This window comes from Pectinophora gossypiella, chromosome 2 (genome assembly GCF_024362695.1).
Source record: "Pectinophora gossypiella chromosome 2, ilPecGoss1.1, whole genome shotgun sequence".
Classification (NCBI taxonomy): Eukaryota; Metazoa; Arthropoda; class Insecta; order Lepidoptera; family Gelechiidae; genus Pectinophora; species Pectinophora gossypiella.
Window position 1 is genome coordinate 7473786 of NC_065405.1, and position 20900 is coordinate 7494685.

Sequence of the window (20900 nt, forward strand, 5' to 3'; positions counted from 1 at the left end):
TTCCAAAATTATAATCATAAATAAATTATATTTTTCCAATTTGGTCGTGAAACAATTACGATGAAAATATCAAATTAAATTATTTTTTTACTGATTGCACAGTTTATATTTTGCGATCGGCGAATGCAATTAGGCTACGAATATCCTCGACAATTTCGTAAACACTCGCAGCAAATCACGTGGCTAGTGCGTGCCATCAAGCACCGGCGGTCACGAAACGCGACACTGCGGGTCGCGTGTAGCCAACACGAATTAATGAGTCTCTCGTTGTACTTTCCATGTACTTACCCCTTAATGAAAAATGGCCAGATTATGTATTTAATTATACCGCTACCCAAAGTAAACGACGCGACGATATTTTGCGGCGAAATCTCGGATTTCTCATGACCTTTGTTGTGCTTTTAGCTAGCATTTCGTTTCACTGCGGTTTCAGAATGAAAATGAGCTTTTATAGGTTAGGTATTAGACGAAGCCGTGAATCAAATCCATAAACGGAAGGAAGTCCATTATTAATGGATTCAGTAAGTAGTCAACCCTTGTTGTGTAAAGTGTACTGAGATATTTATTAGGCCCGTCAGATCGCTCGTCTTGCGAGCCACTCGACCGGAAAGTGCTTTGTCACGGAGTCGCGGCTTGACGCGCGACGGTTGACAGGTGAGCGCCTTGGAGCCAACTCCTTCAACTTGTCGCCGGCAACGACTTCAAATGGATTCCAACGCAAAAGATTGAGATGTAACAAAAGCGAAGTAGCACCGTTAAGCGTTGCCAGCTTTACGTTTTAATCTCAGACTGTACGCACGCTGATGATTATATAATCAGTTACTTACAAAAGATACTTTTTTTTGATGTGATTTATTGTAGATGGCATTAACTACTTGGCCGGTCAAATGGGGAGCGCTGAAGGCTCTTACCCGGTACAACGTTTAAGACAACAGGCCTGAGGGTGCCCAGTTGGGCGCGAACCTCGGCTCAGGGCGTCATCTGAGAGGAAAAATATTTGAAAGAATTAATCGACTCTAGTGGGTCGATAGCGATAAGCGCTGAATGAGGGCAATCGTCGACCACGCCGGCGGGGTCGGTATCGGGGACAAAAGAGACGTAACGAAAAAGTTTAGGCAAGAAATGTAAACTAATACTCTCTTTATTAACGTCATTTCAACTTCGTATTACGTTAATTCGCCTGCAAAATTTTGCCACTAGGTTTTACTGGGTGCGTGTATAGCAAAGTGAGTGGAATTTGAGAAGACGTAAATAGGTAATAAGGCTCACAGTGAATCACTCGAGCATATTTGTGGCCGTAGCGTTGTGCTTCGCAAACAGAATTGAATTCACCTCAGTTTCAGTCTCGGCACTCGACACCGCCCCGCGTGCTCATGAAACTTGAGAATTGTACCCACTTGAATTTTTTATAGAATGCACTTAGCGTACCACTATGCTCGAAAGCGTAACACTTGTTGTGAAACTAGCAAAAACGTATCGATTACATGATTCAGGTGTTACGATAAGCCACTTTCACACGTCAGTGGCGATTATTGATGGTTCTTTAGCATTTTGGTTTGGGAGTCCTAGCGAGATTTTGGTCATACAAAAAACGTAGATTTATGTGGGCATATAATTGCGTATAAAGTACAAAGCAGCGTGGGCGGTAACGTCTGCTGGTGTGAGACAATCCATTGCTTTCAGCGCGTGGTTTTGACTGTGACAGTCCAGTAGCGGTGATTGCTGAGCTTTAGTTCCCAATTCTCTTTGAGACGAATACTGAGAATTTCCCCGCAAGGGCTACAGTTGCGTCAATATGATAATTTATATATTAAATAGCAATGTCCCTCACAATATTTCTTTAATTAAAGGCTAAAGTATTTGAAATCTAGACGTTTGCAAATTAACTTCAACAAGTTTGCTAAGAGATACCTACAAACTGAAAGGCGAGTTTGTTTACTTTATATTCCTCAGTTTCAGACGTAACTTCTAACTACGGTTTTCATTTTTGGTTGGAAACTGTATACTTATATTGCAACTTTTTCTTTTTGTCATATCAAAAGCCACTTTATACGCGACAGCCAGTTGTTATACACATAGACAGTTGATATTTTTAAATAAAAATTAAGGAACATCTATCTCTCTCCAGCTTTAATTAAGAGCTGCTCTCTTGTCGGTGGAGTAATCGCCTTCAATAGGAGTATTGAAGGCGATTACTCCACCGACAAGAGAGCAGCTCTTAAATAAAGCTGGAGAGAGATAGATAGGGCGTATAGAACGGTGGTTGCCCCAATCGCCTTCTGTTTCGCAGTACACCGACCAATTTCTCAATCGGTGATGTTCTAGCTAGAGCCCTACCAGAATCCATTTCCTCGGCCCCCAACCAGTACTGATACCGCTGTTGCCCGGCATCAGGGGTGCGCTTTTGAAGTAGCGGCGCCCAATCTATCTCTATGTAAGTAAATATATAGTAAGTACCTACCTATTATTATTACATTTATTTGTATGCCAGTATATATAATGTTTGTATATTTTATAATTAGTTGTAGGTATAAGTAAGTCTAATATATAACTATTGTGATTAGTGTATATTTTTGTATTAGTTTATGTTTGTACACGCTATCTGCCCTCTCCTTGTTAATCTTTCACTCTCAGAGGCCTACTGGTAGAAATTTATATTAGAAATAAGTTGTGCCTTTGTCTCGAATATCTTCGTGTTGCCATTTTGTGTTTCTGTGTTATACTGTGTAAAATAAATTTTTAAAATAAATAAATAAAGGATATCCATTCTAAGGTCCATTATACGTGTACTTAATATGCAATAATTTTAATGAATGGGTTCTGTATAATACCACTGGGTGGATACGATTCGTGGTTGCTTTGAATATTTTATTGCTCCGGGTTAATATGCCATGGCGCATTAAATGTGTTTATTGGGATCTGTCGTGTCGCACGTAACGTGCCCAGTAGTTCGGTGTAAATATTAACCCGTGATTTAACCGAGAAGTGTAACGTAGGTACTAACATCGCCTTATCTGATGCTAAGAAGTAACAATTTTGATAATAAAACTTTACGTACCTAGTTGTTTTTGTAATTAGTTCATAAGAAATGAGGTTAAATAGTCACCAGTAGTAATTTCTTTTTTATCGAACGGAAATTCTATTTTTTAGTCGATATTTCACTTACAACAAGGCTGTCAATAGTTATTGTATTGTAAATCAGGTGTCTATTTTAAACCAAGCTATAAACAAAGTCTCTTTTTTATTAAAAATTGGTTCGTGCTTAACCACAAAGTTACCAGATTTATTATCTACATATAACTATTACCCACCTTTAATATACCCACTAAGTACTAGTTTTAATACAAGTAGGTAGTTTAAAGAATTTCGAAAGCTGAGAAGCTTTCTTGTGAGCGCCATCTAACGAAAAGCTCCCACAACAGGAGGAAAGCATTCCGCCCGCCCAGCGCACATTCCTTGTTCGTATCCCGGGTACGGACCAACTTTTGTGACATTACGTTATTCCAGCGCTTCTCAACATCCGATAGATGGCGGTAGTTACTTCAAACTGTCTCACGTGTATTGTAAACAATCAGTGTACCCTGAAGATGGATGTGAAGACCGGAGCAAGTGCAATTTCCATTTATCTTGATAGACCGTGAGTTACTCGCACATGACTATATTAAGGGGGAATTGCATTTACTTACATAGGTACTTGAGTTATTTATACCGTCAATTACTTTATTCACTACTTGACGCTATTCGGTAATGAATTGCTAGTAGAAACAACGATAAACGTAGGCGTTAGGTTGTTTTAGAAATACCGGCACCAGAAGGCGTCGAGGAAGTGTAAGACAATATTTTTAAATGTAAGTACACATAAAGATTTCGGTCTTATTTTTTACAAACGAGCAGAGAAACTCGCAATCTGATTCCTCATTTTTTGTGGAAAACGAAAAGGATTTCAATAAGCGTCTTCATGTTTTTCCCATTTGTTTATTCGACGAACATTACAATGCGAATGTCCGCACACACGTTATTCGTATTTGGGTTACGCGACGCTTTGTTATCTTCAAACATTTTATGGCGCAGTGTATTTGCTTTTGATTTGTATGTGCCTCGCACACGAGGTGTGACAATGTGCGACGTCTACGTTACTTCGTTACATTCTCGTATGTGTGACCTTTAGATAGGTCGAATGTGTTGCGGTTACAGCATTGACGCTTCTTGGGAAATCGGAGAGAGACTTATTTTTCTACACTTTATCCACTATTTTATGTGTTCAGAAACATAGTAGGTGCCACATCTTCTTATCGTGTGGGTTGTGAGGTGGAATACCAACCTAGTCAATCCTTCCACATACACAGATATGCCACGTACTTCCACATGTTAAGAGTCACTTCTTGAGCTCCTAGCCGCCACTATAAAATCTTGTAAATGATTACTGTGCCCATAACATGTGCTTAAAATACATAGAGAGAATTACGATTACATTTACTGTTCCCATCCACGTTATGGAACCATTAACGTCCATATCTGTTTAGAATTCACGCGTCGAGTTGTAAACTGAGTTAAAACGATACACGTTCGGGCTATGGGTTTAATATTTGCGGTAACAGCTATAGGTGGGCTAACTTTGTGCCGTCGCCAAATCGAATTCGGGGCCCCGAAAGCACTGAACGCAATATGGCAGCAAGTATTGAGTAGACAAGCGCGCTGCACTTTACAGCGTCGACATCAGCTAAAAGCTAAAAGACCGAACTATTCCAATAATCCCAAGTAGTGCACAAGAACTCCTTTTTCCTATACCCGTCAAAGATCGCGTTAAAACATACAAAGCGAAAAGTTGAGTCTACAAAAATTACACCAAATTTCGGAGGAAATTCCAGAACATTAAAGTATTAAACGATAGAATTTTTCTTGTCGAGAATAAAAAGACTTCAATGTCAGCAAAGTCTATAAGAATGGTAATGACAGAAAGATAAAACAAAACGTCGCAATAACGAAACTGAGGAAAAATAAATTCAACAAAAAACCGAAAAGGCAACTGGAAATGAAGGATTTTGAAGACTTTTTTATTATTCCAAGGTCGAATTATAAAAACTAATTTGCCAGTTAGCTACAGTGTGCAATAAATTCTTGTGCAGGACGCGTCCGCGCGCTCATTTTTTCTGCTTCGGCCGTTCTTAGGGCAGAGTCTGCGTCGTACCCTGCAAGGAGGCTGTATATCAGTCAACGTCCGACGGGCACTTTAATTGTGCCTTAATTTATGACCCTCATATACTCTTTACGGAGCACTGGAATCTTTCGGCACATAGCAGTATTTTGTTCACGTACCCATTATAGAGGTATAAGGGATTGGTGAGGATCCCAATTATGACAGATACGATACGTACGAGAACGGAATGTAAGGCTGCAAATTATTTGAAAATGCTTGTACACTTCCACGAATATCTGTAAGTACTACAATAAATAAATGTGTCTGTAACGTGTACTAGATAGGACAGAGTCACAAAAAGGGCTATTTTAAACTTGCAACAACTTTATACTTTACGACCATGTCTAGACAAAGTAAGACATCACCCTTTCTAAGTAAAGCAGTTCCTTTACTTCCTGACTGTGCAGCGGTGGTACGTAGTAGATATAATATTTGTCAACTTTGTAATTTTGTTCTGTGATTTTAGACAAATTCCTTTTTGAATTACATCTGACAAGAGTTTGAAAAATGGAAACATTTTACAAGATAACGATTTAAAGGATGTGTGAACCATTTTATCATTCCAAGGTAGAATTTTCCGAAACATTGTTTTCCTAACCGCTAGTTGTTGCGTTCACAAAGGAGAGACTTTTGTTGTGACGTTAAAGTTCCCTTTGAGAGCATATTGAAAACTGGCGAGGGAATGATGGATCTGAATATATTTAAAAGCCACACTTCGGAACATATTGGGACTTATTATAGGGAGTACCTGATGGAGATGAAAAAGCTCGCATCGTAGTACTTTACTATAAGACAAAATATACCTAAACAGAAAAAATAGCCTGTACATTAATTTTGAACAATTTCTGGCTTCGGTAGGCACGTAGAACTGATCTGGGCTACTGAAGGAAGGAAGGAACATAGCGATAACAGCGATTACTGAGTCCCGCTTAAAACTTGCTTGGTTTGTAATAAATTATGGATTTGAATTTGATAAGATCTTTGGGAGGTTGGTGAACATTTGTGACGGCGGAAAGCCGTCGGCAACTCGCCTTGGACCAGCGAACAGATAACCAGGAACGTAGGTAGATTTATATATCTATTCATGGTCGCAATAGGTAAGTAACTAATTGAGATGCAAAGTCAAAAATCCGCGGAAAACGATTTTCTGCTAATTTTGCTTTTCAAAGATAAATTATTAGACCCGTGACAGCTTACTAGCCCATCATGTTAGTTAATTTCTACAGTATGGTTAATAGCATTTAGTATGATAAAGATATTTAAGTTTTCTCTTAAACCAGCCATGTCTTTAATTTATAAGTGCAGCCCCGACATGATAAATGAACTTACGCCACGCGTCGTGTCGCTACGCGATACATAAACCATTTCTTCTTCTCGTTAATTTGTCGCGTCATGCGCGACAAGAAGACAGCATACAACGGCTACAGATCTGTATTCAGAGTGAGACGTACACAAACAGTTAATGCAGAAAGCTGTACATAAACGTAAATTAGCTGTAAAATATAGACACGTCAGAAATCTGATTTACGATAACACGTGTGTTTATCTGCAGGTGTTTTGTACAGTTCTGTTATATTTAGATATTAACTGTGTGTAGGCAGTTATTAACTGATATTATATTTACAACGTGTATGCATCTGGTAGATTCTTATCGCGTATTTCATGCTCTACTCGTTGGAAATACGTACACATTTGTCACGCGTTTCTAGTAGGTAGGTGGGCGGGCTATTACCCTATTGGAATTATTACTTCCTCTTTGGCTTCCTTTCCATGTATGAACAATGAACATTTTTAGTTCGGTCTGTAGAATTCTTGAGCAATATTAAATATAAAAATATAGTTACCACAAATTTAATAAAAGTTTAGTTTACTACTCTAACATCAACTTTATGGAATAAAACATAAAGAGTATGACAATGTGAAATTGTTGTTTTTCTTTTTATAAATTGTTCACTCAAAAGATTGCCATAACCTTGACTCGGAAGCTTAGAGAAATAACATATAGGGAAAATGTGTTATAACTTGTTTAAGTTTGATCGAAATGGGGAATTCGGTAATTTTATTTGTATGAAATAGATGTTCTATAAATATCGATGAGAACATCAGTCCGAGTGAGAGCCTTCAGCGCTCCCCATTTGTCCGGCCAAGTAGTTAATGCCATCTGCGGCAAATCTACAATAAGTCACGTCAAAAAAAAAAAGAGAAAATCAGTAGCGGTGACAGCTTAGTTATCATACAGTTCGTCTTTCTGGGTGTCGAGTGTTCGATTCCAGACTTAATAAATCAAAGAGATTTTCTTAACAAGGGTGCTTCCTATTTCAAATAGATTGTTTTACTTTTTGGCTGCATAGCCAACCTTTATCCCAGAAAAAATAAAAGTGAATAAATATACGGCAGAAATGACCCATTACCAGAAACACGATACATAGTTTACTTGATAACAAGAACTTTTACAAAAATGTATAAGGATCCTGCAGCATCCTGCAGCATATGTATTTTTCGTTATTAGAGCTGGTTTATCGGTAAAAGATACGACGGGAAGGAGTCCTCATACGATCGTGAAGAAATTGAAAATCGTATTTGAAATACGCTAACTATCAGCTTCGGAGCAATGCGGTGAAGTACCCTCTCTACACTACTCCTCGGGTTGACTACATCAATACAATCAGCTAGCAATATGTGTGCCTTAACACAAGAACTGAAAATGTAACTAAAACTTCACTGATCATTTTATCCGGTGAACACGTCACGGAATCTACTCCTAAAGATGTTTTCTTCGTCCAACCAGCTGTGAGCATGACGCGATTATTTGATGCTCATTTATCCATTAACGGAGGGACGGTGGATCCCATTAAACGGTGGAACACTTGAAAACACCGCTATTAAATTCATCATCTGAATCACGATGAATCGCCCTTGCCTCGATTTGAGAAACAATAGATAATTTTCACCAACGTTAATTAAGCTTCAACAATATTCAATTGCAGGACTTCTTTATAACACCACATATGCCACTAAGTTTGAGCCTTTTTACTAATGATAGAAAAATACGTGTTGTCGTGAGAAGAAATTAATATTAGCTATATAAAAAAAATAAGTAAGTAAGTATTTATTAAAGTATTTAAGAGAAGTAAAAGTTAAGATCAAGGTATAAAGTTCACGGAGACAAAGATAACAAGAACAGGACTTTAACTTGTTGAACAATGAAAGTGACTGTGTTAAAGAAAAGATAGGATTAAAATTATGATGCAAATCAACAATTTTTCCATTTCCAAATTGAAATCCAGATGTAATTTCTCGTAATGCTATAAATGGCGCAGTGGCAATGGTGGGTTGTTCCAAGAAATGGGACTGTTGAAATCCGCGGACGAGGGCGGATGTCACGACCGACAGGGCACGAAGCGGGCGGCGGCGACGCTCGCTGCGGTGACTCCGCTCGCTGCGACACTTCGAGCACCCTGTACAACCTTCCGAGTGTTTACCACAATTCCACGAAAAGTTGCACTGTATTTGAGGGAGAGTTAAATATAAAAACAATTATTTATTCAGATGTCATTACTTCCTGCTAAAAATGTCAAAGATCCTATTAAATCATTCTGCATGACACAAATATTTACTTACTTGGAAAATTTAAATGAAATTGAACATTCCCTTGTTTATTATTAGCGCGAAACAGGATCAGACTTTTGGCTATATTTCACCGTCATTTTTCGTGTAGGGCCTCTGATGTACTAGAGACTGTGTAAGTATCCCGGAGTAGGAAGGTAGCGCCCTTCGGGGTAAATTAACAAAACCAAGTGGCCAGTAAATCGTGCACCGGACACCACCCCCGGATATTGACGCATGGAAAATTTACTTCGACAATTCTCAGGGATTTACTCAACTGACTACATTTTCGCTCCAATAATACTGGAAAGGTTCATAAAACGATATCCGTGGAAATCACAGCATTCACAGGAAAATAATGACACTTTTTTACATTGAAATATATTAAAAGAGTTACTTGGTAATATAAGAACGAAAGAAAGAATATACAATGTTAATATAATCATCACTCTACTATTGGTCTGAACAGAAAACTACAGTGTATGAACGTAGCAAGTACAGAATCGTGTTCATGACTATTCGCTGACAGAAAAGAGATTAAGTGACAAATGGGTGGATTCTGTTTGTAAACCCCCACAAAATTTGCAGGGCCTTTTGTTAAAAGTTGGAAGACTTGTATTTCGTACAATTCAGTTTGTATCAAAGTACCGTCGTCCCTGACCACTCCGTCTTGTAGACTTAACTAGTTTTTTACAGCAATCAGTCTTCCTCGGCATTCCCTTGCGTGAAGTTTGAGGCCACGATCCTCCACGAGCTTCATAAGAAAAGTAAAAAGGCCGTGCCGGCTGCCGGCTGCGCTGGGCAGCGATGTGACCGCACAAGTTTTGAATGCTTTCATTCAAACTTGTCGTCGTGTCCGCCCATGAATGGCAGCGGCACAGTTCGGCTCAGCAACTTCGTCGATTTAACTCCACGCCGGCCCACTGTTCTCAGCTTATCTTTCGCTTTCCGAAAAGGAAATTAAATCTTTTCAATTTAATTCAGTGTGAATTTCAATTTTAAGATAACATTCTAAATATAATTGTTATAACAGAACGTGCGTTCTGTTTATATCTGCATTTATATTATCACTTGCGCAAAGAAGAATAATCAAAAGGTCATGTTCGCTCGAGTAACGCTTTGCTAGACGAAAGTCATATGTGAAAGGGCTGTGAGCATCCAACTGAAAAGCTTAACGAGAATCGCAGCAGCTCAATCTCGTATCGCCCTCCTGTCTCGTCTCTATGAAAAATGTTTATATGAAAAGCAATATACTTTATAGATACTTACTGCTAAAGAAGTTTCCCATATCACACGCTCTCGACATATAGGTATTAACTTCAGAGTCGCTCAGTGGCATTGGCATAACCGTAAAATGAGGCAAACTTTAGTAATATTCCCTGAATTGTTAGTGTTGAAGTACTTTTTGCATTCAGCTCCAAAAAGTTAAATTAATAAACCGCCACTTTATCCAAAACCACAGCTTTAAATTTGGGTTGTACGTAAGAACAACTGCGGAACTAAATAACTAACTTTATCAATAAAGTAGGCATTTTCTATTTGGGGCGAGCGGCGAAAAATCTCACGAGCTATTGAAAGTTTGCGTGCGGAAAGGTCTTGAGATACGAGTTGGGAGGATGCGGCGGCCACGGAGCGACCGTCAGTCTGACGTCGGAAATAAATAACATCCACGCAAACACATGTCGAAAAACATCCATCATTATATCCTCTAATGTTACCAACGTGATATTTTTCCAAATGACAGCACATTCAATGCTCCACGCTTTGGATTTCCGGCATCGTGAGTCTAAATGAATACAAACAAACTTAAAAGGTTCCCAGGCCATATATTCTTCTCTACATGTTGAAAAAGAAAATGGAGGGCAGGGAAGGCCGACCTAAGTAAATAGGACCAATTCCATGAACGGTGATGATGATACAGGGGTTAGAATATTTTATACAAATGTACATATAAGTATTATGTGAATAAAAGACCCATCCAGTGACACAATATAGGTGTACTTGTCAGATGCAGACCGAACCACAAATGGACATATCAAGTTTTAATTGAGGACGTAACTTCAAGGTTTGTACGGTTAAACGATCGCAAAATTATTACAACTTAAGTACTTGAGAAAATCATTTTAATTTAACTTTCATAAAAAGTAAATAATTACTATATTATTCGTTTTTATTGTGGTCTACTACTATCGTGTGGGTTGTGAGGTGGATTACCAACCTCATCAACCCTGGTTTCAGGGTTACAATTGAACCGCCACAGGCCCCTGATTGTGATTAAAATCATTATTTACTTAAGTAAGTAATTAGTTTTTTTTATAAACTTGGAGCTTCCGATGTTGCGAACATTTGAGTAACAAAGTTTGTCTAATATTAAGTTGAGGTTACAGTATGTATTTAAGACCACACTTGTGGTATTATAAATTAACATAAAATGAAGATATATTCTAAGCGTTAAAGTTTAACTAACGTGTTCTGCAGCATAAAGTACGGATTTATTTATAGTCTAGTGTTATTTTCTTTGTGGACATTGACTCGGCTATCCAAGTTTAAATCTTTGTACAGTGCAGTGAATGGTATAGTCAAGTGGTGGTTGGATACCGTCGTTATGCCGTAGTAGGGAGAGAAATAGTAGTACAGACATCAATTTTGCAAATATTTTTAGAGCAACGATTTGCACTCACGCTACGTTCAGATTGTAAGTATTAATTATAATAACAGTAACAACGTAATACATTAGGGTTTGATCGATCCTTGTAGATGTTCTTTTATTTACTTAATTCACTTTTTATTACTTATATTAAAACTAATAATAATAATGAGTGCAGTAAATAACACAGTGTCGTGTAAATTACAACAAGTAACAATAATAATAATTATGAAACAATTATTTATTGTTGTGTTGAATTCATGTTTGGATTATAAGTGCTCAGCGGCGAAGGAAAATATGGTGAAGAAATGCATATACCCGAGAAATGCGTTTCGGAGGTATATGATCTAACGCGTATTGGTTGGAAGGTCTGACCTTCATGTTAGTTTTAAATTGATCTCTGTGAAAACGGGAACGCTTTGGAGACGATGAATATTAATTCGACTGTACCTTTATGATAGTGTTTGAGGTCAGAACTAATAACCTACTCCCAAGTGCAAAACTTACGGCCTCTGTGGTCTAGTGGTTGAGCGTTGGGCTCACGATCCGGACGTCCCGGGTTCGAATCCCGGTGGGGACATATCACAAAAATCACTTAATGATCCCTAGTTTGGTTAGGACATTACACGGTGATCACCTGATTGTCCAAAAAGTAAGATGATCTGTGCTTCGGAAGGCACGTTAAGCCGTTGGTCCCGGTTACTACATACTGAATTAAGTAAGTAGTCGTTACATAAGCCATATAAGAATAATAACCCTGACATCAGGGTTGATGAGGTTGGTAATTCACCTCACAACCCACACGATAGAAGAGTGCAAAACTTGTATAGATCTGCCATGGCAAACAGAGGGTACATGTAGCTGTAAGTGATACGTGAAGAACACGTCCCATTCACACACAATGCCATGTCTGCGATGGCTGCTCCACATCGATAAGCGACGTAACTGGCTCGGAGATACTATACGTAATAGCGGCTGGCTGTTCACAGCCTCACACCACACACAACCAACCTACACACATTTCTTCAAGACTTTACGAATGTCTAACAGATATTAACCCAACTAGGCATTAAGAATAAATGAGGCATACATTTTGCATGGTAGAGTAAATTCGTCTGTCGCTGAACATAAGCGATATGAGTATGTGACGGTATTAAGCAAACGGACCTTCTTGCTGATATGGATTTATTCTACGTACAAATGTCTGCCTAAAATATGTAGTACGTACCTAACATATATCATCATCTCCCTAGCGTTATACGTACCGTACGTACGTACCTATTTCGCAAATGTTCGTCGCTAAAAAAATTAAATAAAAGTGTCTCTTTATTAAATCAGCGACAAAGAAAAATTTTAAAGAACAAACAATTTGAATTCCAAGACGAAAAGGAGCACTTTTTCCCGACATTTTATAATCACGAGTTAAATGAAGCACTTAATTGGGTTCCATTTCAATGCAGTCACAGAGGTGGATCAACTGAACCGGAGGCGGAGGCCAGTTTTGTCTTTTCATTTATACCAGTTAAACTCATAAAGCGGAAAAACAGGCCAGCGAAAAAATATTCGGCAAATAAAATTATCGATATATTTTTATAATAGTCCATGTCAGTTATAGGAGTACCTACAACTATTTATTGATGAAATAAATAGAGTACTTACTTGTAAGTATTATTAAAAAAATATGAACAACTCCTTGAAAATGTTGATTCCAAGAAACATAATGATCATCATCATTATCTTCCTAGCATTATCCCGTTTTTCACAGAGTCCGCTTACCTAACCTGAAGATTTGACAGGTTTGGTTTTTTACAGAAGCGACTGCCTGTTTGACCTTCCAACCCAATTCCATGAAACATAATAAGTAATATTATATAGTTTTTACAGAATACCTAACTCATCAATATATTTTTCACGCCCAAAGAAGCGTTTATCTTTTTAAGTATTGACAACAAAGTAAAAAAGTTGAATTTTAAAATGATTTTCTTTACGGCAGGTTTATAGCCAACAAATTGTTCGTTCGGGAACTCTCGAAGACATAAGATACTTTATAACTTAATTACAGCCCTCATTTCGGTAGGTACACTGACTTACAATTTCGACTTTATTTGGAATTTATATCCCACACTTTACGATCTAAGGTAAGTATAGGAAGCATTTGACCATTTTAAGTACGGCTTTTCTTAGCTTTAAATTCGCCTTTCAGGCGCTCCGCTTCATTCCTTTAATGTATTTTGCACTTTTTCTAAAAACACTGACTGGGAATGAAGGCGCCGACGGAACCTCATTCAATTTAGCGCGTAGACATTTCATTATAAAATTATTTTTTTGCAAATCGGGTCGGCACGAAGACAGGAACAAGGAAATTGTTAGGAAGCAAAATTATACAACCGTTGACTGAATGTCAATACTCCCGCGGTGACAGCGAAAATGGTTGCTCACCGTAGCCGAGCATTTGGTAGAGACATCCCACTCTTAATGAATAGTCCCGTGCTCTAGACAAGTTTTAATCTGAAGTTTAATTAAAACGCTGCTCACACACTACCATTTAAATCTGCTTGGAAGATATTACTGGAGCAACATATTTATTGCTCGTTAGTTCTGTCTGACTACATTGAAGTAATTTCAATATTAAGTTTTCTTTGGAAATTAAACTGGGGAACTAAGCTTTGATTGATACGAATACATTGAATTAATATTTTACAATACTTACCTATTTACTTAATATATTATGCTCAAATACGTCTTTGTCGTTTGCTTTTAGTCGGTAGTCGGTACTGCATGGAACTGGAACACTCGTGAGTCTATGCAACGCCCACTTTTCCCTCTTTGCAACTGCTTAAAAGCATCTCCTCTTACGCCGAAAACTGTGATGTAAGACTTATAAAGTTCGCACACCCATGAATTGTTAAGCGAATGTGAGCCAATTCGCAGTATTTAATATTACAGGAAGCGGTGTCAAGCGAGTGCGAGGGGCTCAGTGAATAATGTAGCGGCGTCACTTCATTCACGGCCGGGGTGCGAGCAACATTACAGCCTGATTTTTTAGCTACTTAATAAGGTTAGAATGTTAACGCCAGTGATATTGATGTTAAACAAAGTTCGTCTGAAAGTTTGATGCAGTGGTTTACCGAGCTTTTTTTTTTTTTTTTTTTTTTTTTTGACGTGACTTATTGTAGATTTGCCGCAGATGGCATTAACTACTTGGCCGGACAAATGGGGAGCGCTGACGGCTCTCACCCGGTACAACGTTTAAGACAACAGGCCTGAGGGTGCCCAGTTGGGCGCGAACCTCGGCTCAGGGCGTCGTCTGAGAGGAAAAATATTTGAAAGAATTAATCGACCCTAGTGGGTCGATAGCGATAAGCGCTGAATGAGGGAAATCGTCGACCACGCCGGCTGAAGGGTTTACCGAGCAGCGCGCGTGGTCTGGTATGAGATAATCATAATAATACAGTAGAATTCGGTAAAACTTTATCATACAGTTATGACTCTAATCTCACTAAATTATATTGAGGGTGTATGCATAGAAGTGTCTGACTGAAAATCTATTCAGAGTGCCGGTTGAATAAATTGAAAACTCAAACTGCACATTTAATCCGGGCTAAAACGAATCAAAGCAAGTGAATGCAAATCCTACGAATTCGTATACTTATATAAAAAGGTAAGATTAGAATCCTCTTCTAGAGCTTAAACGAAAATAGATTTAAAAGTCTCGTTGGCGATGATATTCACAAGGATCCATGCTTGCTGACGAAACCAGAGAGTAAGATGATTTTTACACTGATTGTACGCGACAGGAGCTGCGGCTACGCGACGCGCCGCGCACCCTCGGCGTTCGGCAGCCGGCCTGCGCTGACGTCGCGTCCCCGCGGCGTCGACGTCGCGAGGACGTTGCGCGGACGCTGGGACGACGTCGACGCTGGAAAGACGCTAGTGTGGAGGGTCCCTTATGTGCGTCATAACAATTACACCACCATCATTAGTTGGATGTATTATGTTGTTAGACTCGATGTTATTAGTGCGGCTCATCATTCATCAATGATAATAACAAGCTATTGGTGATAAAACTTTGTGGGGAATAAGGATAGGTACATACCTACATTTCTATAGCTCTTAGAATCTGTCTAGGCCATGGTCTGTGCTTGTAGACTGGAGATTACTCGGAACCTCCTCATGGTCCGAGACAAATCTGGGAAATGTTTATTTCGAGTTAAAGAATAAATCTCCAAATCCTCCCTAAACCAATGAGACTAATGACAACGGCAAACTGTCAGAAGGGATCATCGGCCGGCTCTATCACTAAATAGATGCATACCATTGAGTAATTATGTTATTATGATGAATCGTGTTATAAAAAAAAAATCTGTAGGCACTAGTAATTACAGTACTGAGGACCATATTGATGAAAAGCTCTGCAAAAAAACCTGAAGTGAAGTTTCCACATAATGAAACAAAATGTTGTGAAAAGAGCTTTTAATCAAAATCTGGGTATTTACTTGGCCAGAAAATAAACGGGAAAGAGTTCAACATTCACGCACATTCAATTAAGGGGCGTTGTAATACAAAGCGCGTGTCACCGCGAGACAACGGATGTTTGTTATCGCTTCAGTACGACCATTGCAAAATCAATAATAACAACTCTCATTCTTCAAGAATGATGTGCAACATTGGTACACGGAAGAAGTCCATAATTGATTTTAAATGCTCAAAGTCATTAGTACTCGCTGGACGTAAACTCCACCTAGAAAGCAAATTAGCGTCTTCATCAAACACAAGTTAGGTCGTGTAACAATCTAGAACCGTAACCAGCACATAGAGTACATAATGCTCTCTAGCGTAATTAAATCCTATGCTGGTTTGCTGGTTAGGTAACATAATAATGAAGTATACTGGCACACATAATCCAAGCCAAAATTGTGGACCACGTCGGAGTCAGATTACGTAGGTATTATGTCGTTTAAATTCACAGTGCGGCCTCTTTTAATTCCGCTCCATCCATTCCATACCCTTTTCAACCGCTGCCTTCACTGTCATTTCCGTGCTTTTTGTCCACGTAGCCTACCAGTAAAATCGGGATTTTGAGCCAAATCATATTTTTCTATCTGAATCATATTTTTAGAATAGAATTTCTAATTTCGATTTTAGTTCTAAAGAACAGCTACGTGTTAGGAAAACATAATGAACTAAGAATTTTCAACGTAGGTACTTACGTGAAGGAGAGTCGTAAAAAGTCTGAATGTACCTAAAATGCTTTATTAAAATACTCACTGGCGGCTGCAACGAAAGCCTTTTAGTTAGTGGGATCACAAAGAAGGGTCAAATCCCTCATGAATACATCGTGTTCAAAAGTTGTTTTAGAGAATGATGCGATTCTAGTAGCGAAGCGCGGCGGCGCTGCGTTCACAAGCACGCGTGTTCTAAAATTAGTTGTGTGAGCAAAGTAAGACATTGTTAGCCCTTGAATGAGAGTGCGCCGACGAATAAAAGCGGCGAGTGTGAGCCGCCTTGCGCCAGCCGAGACCGACAAGCTCGACTTGCTTCTAAAAACAAATACCAATAAAAACTGCCTCTTGTATAGCATAAACACAATGTGATAATTGTTTGCACGATACAGCTTGCTACGTCGAATATTTATATAATACCAACAACATACAGCGGTTTCACTGTTTATCGGCCAAAATACCTATTACAATTTCAGAGAAACTCGAATCAATGTAAGCGTTAACATTTTGACGATGTAAATGATAGGTACGTTGCAAAAATAGAATATAAATAAACATAGTGTTATTCGAATGAATTTTAATAACCAAGACGTCATAGAGTAATTGGTTAAATATTACTGATATTATTTATATTCACTTCATGATTGACAGGGTTAGTAAGAAGCTGTTGGTTTGAAATCAAAAAACAAATACCTACTTATGACAGTTATATATATTATAAAACACTTCGTTTTTCAGATAGTGAAAATATATATTTGCATCTTATAGAAATATATAGATAGGCATCTTGCAGGTGCAGTTGTAGCAACTAATCGCTATATTTTATAAAATATCCATAAGTACATTGTCTTTATACTGGCAGCAGTATCTTTGAATATAAAGATAGTGTATGGACATTCTGTGTTTGGGATGCAAACAGACAATTAGGGCGACAAGACAATGACGTTAATCTGATAGTGGGTGTACAATGGCTTCGTGATTAGGCCACGTTAGGCCGCGGCGCCGTTGCTTCCGCATAATTGACTGCTGTTCGCGAACACACCAATTTGTCCGCTTTACTAACGATTTATAATGCAAATTTCCGTCAGCTGTTGCATTAGACTCGTCCGTCCGGATTGCTCCCGTTTAATCGAATCCCAATTTGCCGTAAAAGTTTCACAGCCATTCCGCTTGACTCAACTTGAAATTTTCAAATTTTGTAAGTAACTACTTTATTTTTTAATTTTGTAAATGGGTCCTTTAATGGATCTCTTATGACATGGTAAAATATTAGCAAAGTAACAGATTACCTTTGCTAAAAAATGTAGAAAATAAAACAATATTTTATGAAAAGGATTCGTATGGTAGGTATAAGAAAATATCCTTCAGTTTTATTTAAATAATATCAATTGCGAAAGGTATTCGAATTGTCGCAGTGACAGAAGGTTTAATTAATGAATCCGTTTTAGCCCCGGGGGTGTAAAAACTACGCGGCGATGGTAGAATAATGCGTGCCTACTCGGATCGGTAGTAAACTCCGAAGCCATCTATAGAATTAATGTGTCGGCCGATGTAATTGTAAGGGCGCGCAGCAAGGGGACAGTATGCGGGTCGCGAGAGCGGCCGGCGCCCACGGCGTCCCACAGGTCGATAGCCAGATAACTCGATAACTGATAAGGAAATACAATGCGAGCTTTATTAGAAAAGTTCGAGATTGAGTTCGGCCACTCAATATGACAACAGGAAATTATATTGTTTCACGTATTGCGAACTACGCCTTTCTATTTATACTCGAGAAAATTCCGCTTTTTAAACTGAGCAGGACAATGACGAACTATGAGTCGAGTTTGCAGGAAGTTTACTAAATCTCACAAAGAATAACCGCACTTCCTGAGTTATAGAAACTTTTTCAGTAAATAATAGCAAGTTTGTTTTTCATGAACTAGTTTATACGTAAAGTTGGGAATGAATAGTTTTCATTGTATACTCTCGTCTTGGATAGTTAACTATTATGGCCGTCATTTTTGTGGCTGGATGCTCACGGCACCGACGACATTGTCATTTGGTTACACCGTTGTACTAGCTTGTCTATAATTTTAAAAATAATATACTGTTTTATAGTGAGGCGTGGTTCGTAGTGGAGTCGTGGTAGCACAGTTGGTAGAAAGCTTGCCACTCACTTTGAGGTCGCAGGTGCGAATCCAGCACAGGCCTAACCCAATGATTGTCGAATTTGTTTTCGAATTCATATTTGGATCATAAACTATTTATTATATATAAACTATAACCGCTGAGCACGCGTCAGCGGTGAAAGAAAACATCGTGAGGAAACCCACATTCCCGAGAAATTCATTTTCGGAGGTATGTGATCTAACCTGTAATGGGCTAGATTTCCCTTCGCGGGTTGGAATGTCAGACAAACGCTTCTGTAAAAAACCGGACCTGTCAAATCTTCAGGTTAGGTAAGCGGATCCTGTGAAAAACGGGATAATGCTAGGGAGATGACTGGTTTATAGTGAGGATTAGTACTGTAACTACTCGAGTTATCACCTGTGGTGTAAATAATTAGATATTAGCTTTGAGATATCTTTGGTAGATTTGGTTTTTAGCTTGGTTTTACTTGGTGGTTTTATCGGGTCTAATATTCGGGGAAAGTAAATTTCAAGTGTATTTATTTAAAGATATTTGTGACCACCATTTGTGTTGTAAGCAGAACAAACTCGGTCAACAAGGTACTTATTGTTAATTGAATGATAAAGAAGAAGCCTTCAAGGCGAGGAAAGTTAGATCGCGCTGGGCTCAGCATTCGGGGTCACTCGGTAAATCGGGTGAAAGAAGCAATCCAGAACATGGGGAATTATACTTACGAAGGATAAAGACTGGCTCAAGATTGCGGAGGTCAAACCTCGATGGGAATCAAGGGATTTGTAGCACCAAAGAATGTAAATCTTTGTATATGAAGTTTGAAAGGAATACGAAAAAGTATTTTAACAAACAGTATAAACTCAGTCAGTCAGTTATGAATTATTTAATTAGCTCCATAAGTAGTTAAAAGACTAAGTCACGCATAACTAAAACTTACCTTGTAGTAGGATATAAGTAACCTATTACTTTGCTTTTTGCCTGCTACGTTCCACCGCAGGACAAAGGCAATTCTTCCACGACTTTCTATCCTGTGCTCCTTTCAGCAAGGCGTGCGGGAGTATTTGAGATTATAATGCTGTGTTTATCAATGATTTACCTTAGCGGGATCCTGGTGGTTCCCAGTCACGTAAACGGAGGCTCGCCGGCCCAGCAGCGTGCGGCTCACGATGGAACTGCTTCGCCGGCCCGACAGCCGGTCCTGAGGCACCGGCAGCATCGTGTCCCGTTAGCACCACTACAACACTACTACAAGTACTAACATCTCCCTCCAACAACGAACAATCTTATTGTTCACAACACTATCACACTATAACATTATCTAATGTTCTATATCACACATATTTTGGCGTTACTCTAGCTTTTCTTTGTTACCATAGGCACAATAATTAACCGATGTTCTAACAGCCAATTCAGCTTTAAAGCTAGTAATCTAAGTTTTAACTAGATACTTATGGCAAAATTCTTATCTGCAATTTTTCTTTTGATGTTCTAATAGGCTTTCCTTTGTGCCGGCCACGATTGATCTGAAACAAGAAAATTGATATTTTCATATTGTATATTTTAGTTTTGCCGTACGATTTTTGGCGTAAGGGAAAAGGCTTCCGGTTGATGAGGGTCATCATTTTCGAACGCCTTTTGCGCATCCGCCAATCACTAACAAAAATGATATGGGTTCTGTTTGAAATTCCACCGTACTTCTGTCAAAACACCTTATTCTTTTCATTGGCATAAATAGATATAGACAGCTGAGCACAACATAGATATCAAGTTTTCCTGTAAGTAGTTCAAAGGTATCAAAAGGAAAACAATATTGTATAAGTTATGAATCAGATTTGGTAAGGATAATGGCTTATTACTTTAAATGATATTCTTTAATAATTGTAAAATACTGTAACGTTGCATAGGCTATGTTCCTAGCTAAGCTGAATAAATGTGGTAAAACTATTATTTACAAACTATTAATTAAAATAAAAACAACACTTAAAACTCATTAATAACTAATATCATAATATATTTACAGTCTAAATCAAATAACAGCTTATAAACAAGATGAACAACAAATGAACCGAAAAATAAAAAAGGCATATGTAGACTTATTTCATTG

At 38.4% G+C, this 20900-nt stretch overlaps 1 protein-coding gene across 1 annotated transcript in view; it reads right to left on the bottom strand.

Moving 5' to 3' along the window:
• Window positions 1–20313, bottom strand: part of LOC126377344 (uncharacterized) — a 56567-nt gene extending 36254 nt beyond the window's left edge. The window contains exon 1 of the mRNA XM_050025054.1: window positions 19893–20313. Coding sequence (XP_049881011.1) covers window positions 19893–20012 — 120 coding nt within the window. The 5' untranslated portion in view covers window positions 20013–20313. The remainder of the gene's footprint in view (window positions 1–19892) is intronic.
• Between the last annotated feature and the right edge of the window lie 587 nt (window positions 20314–20900).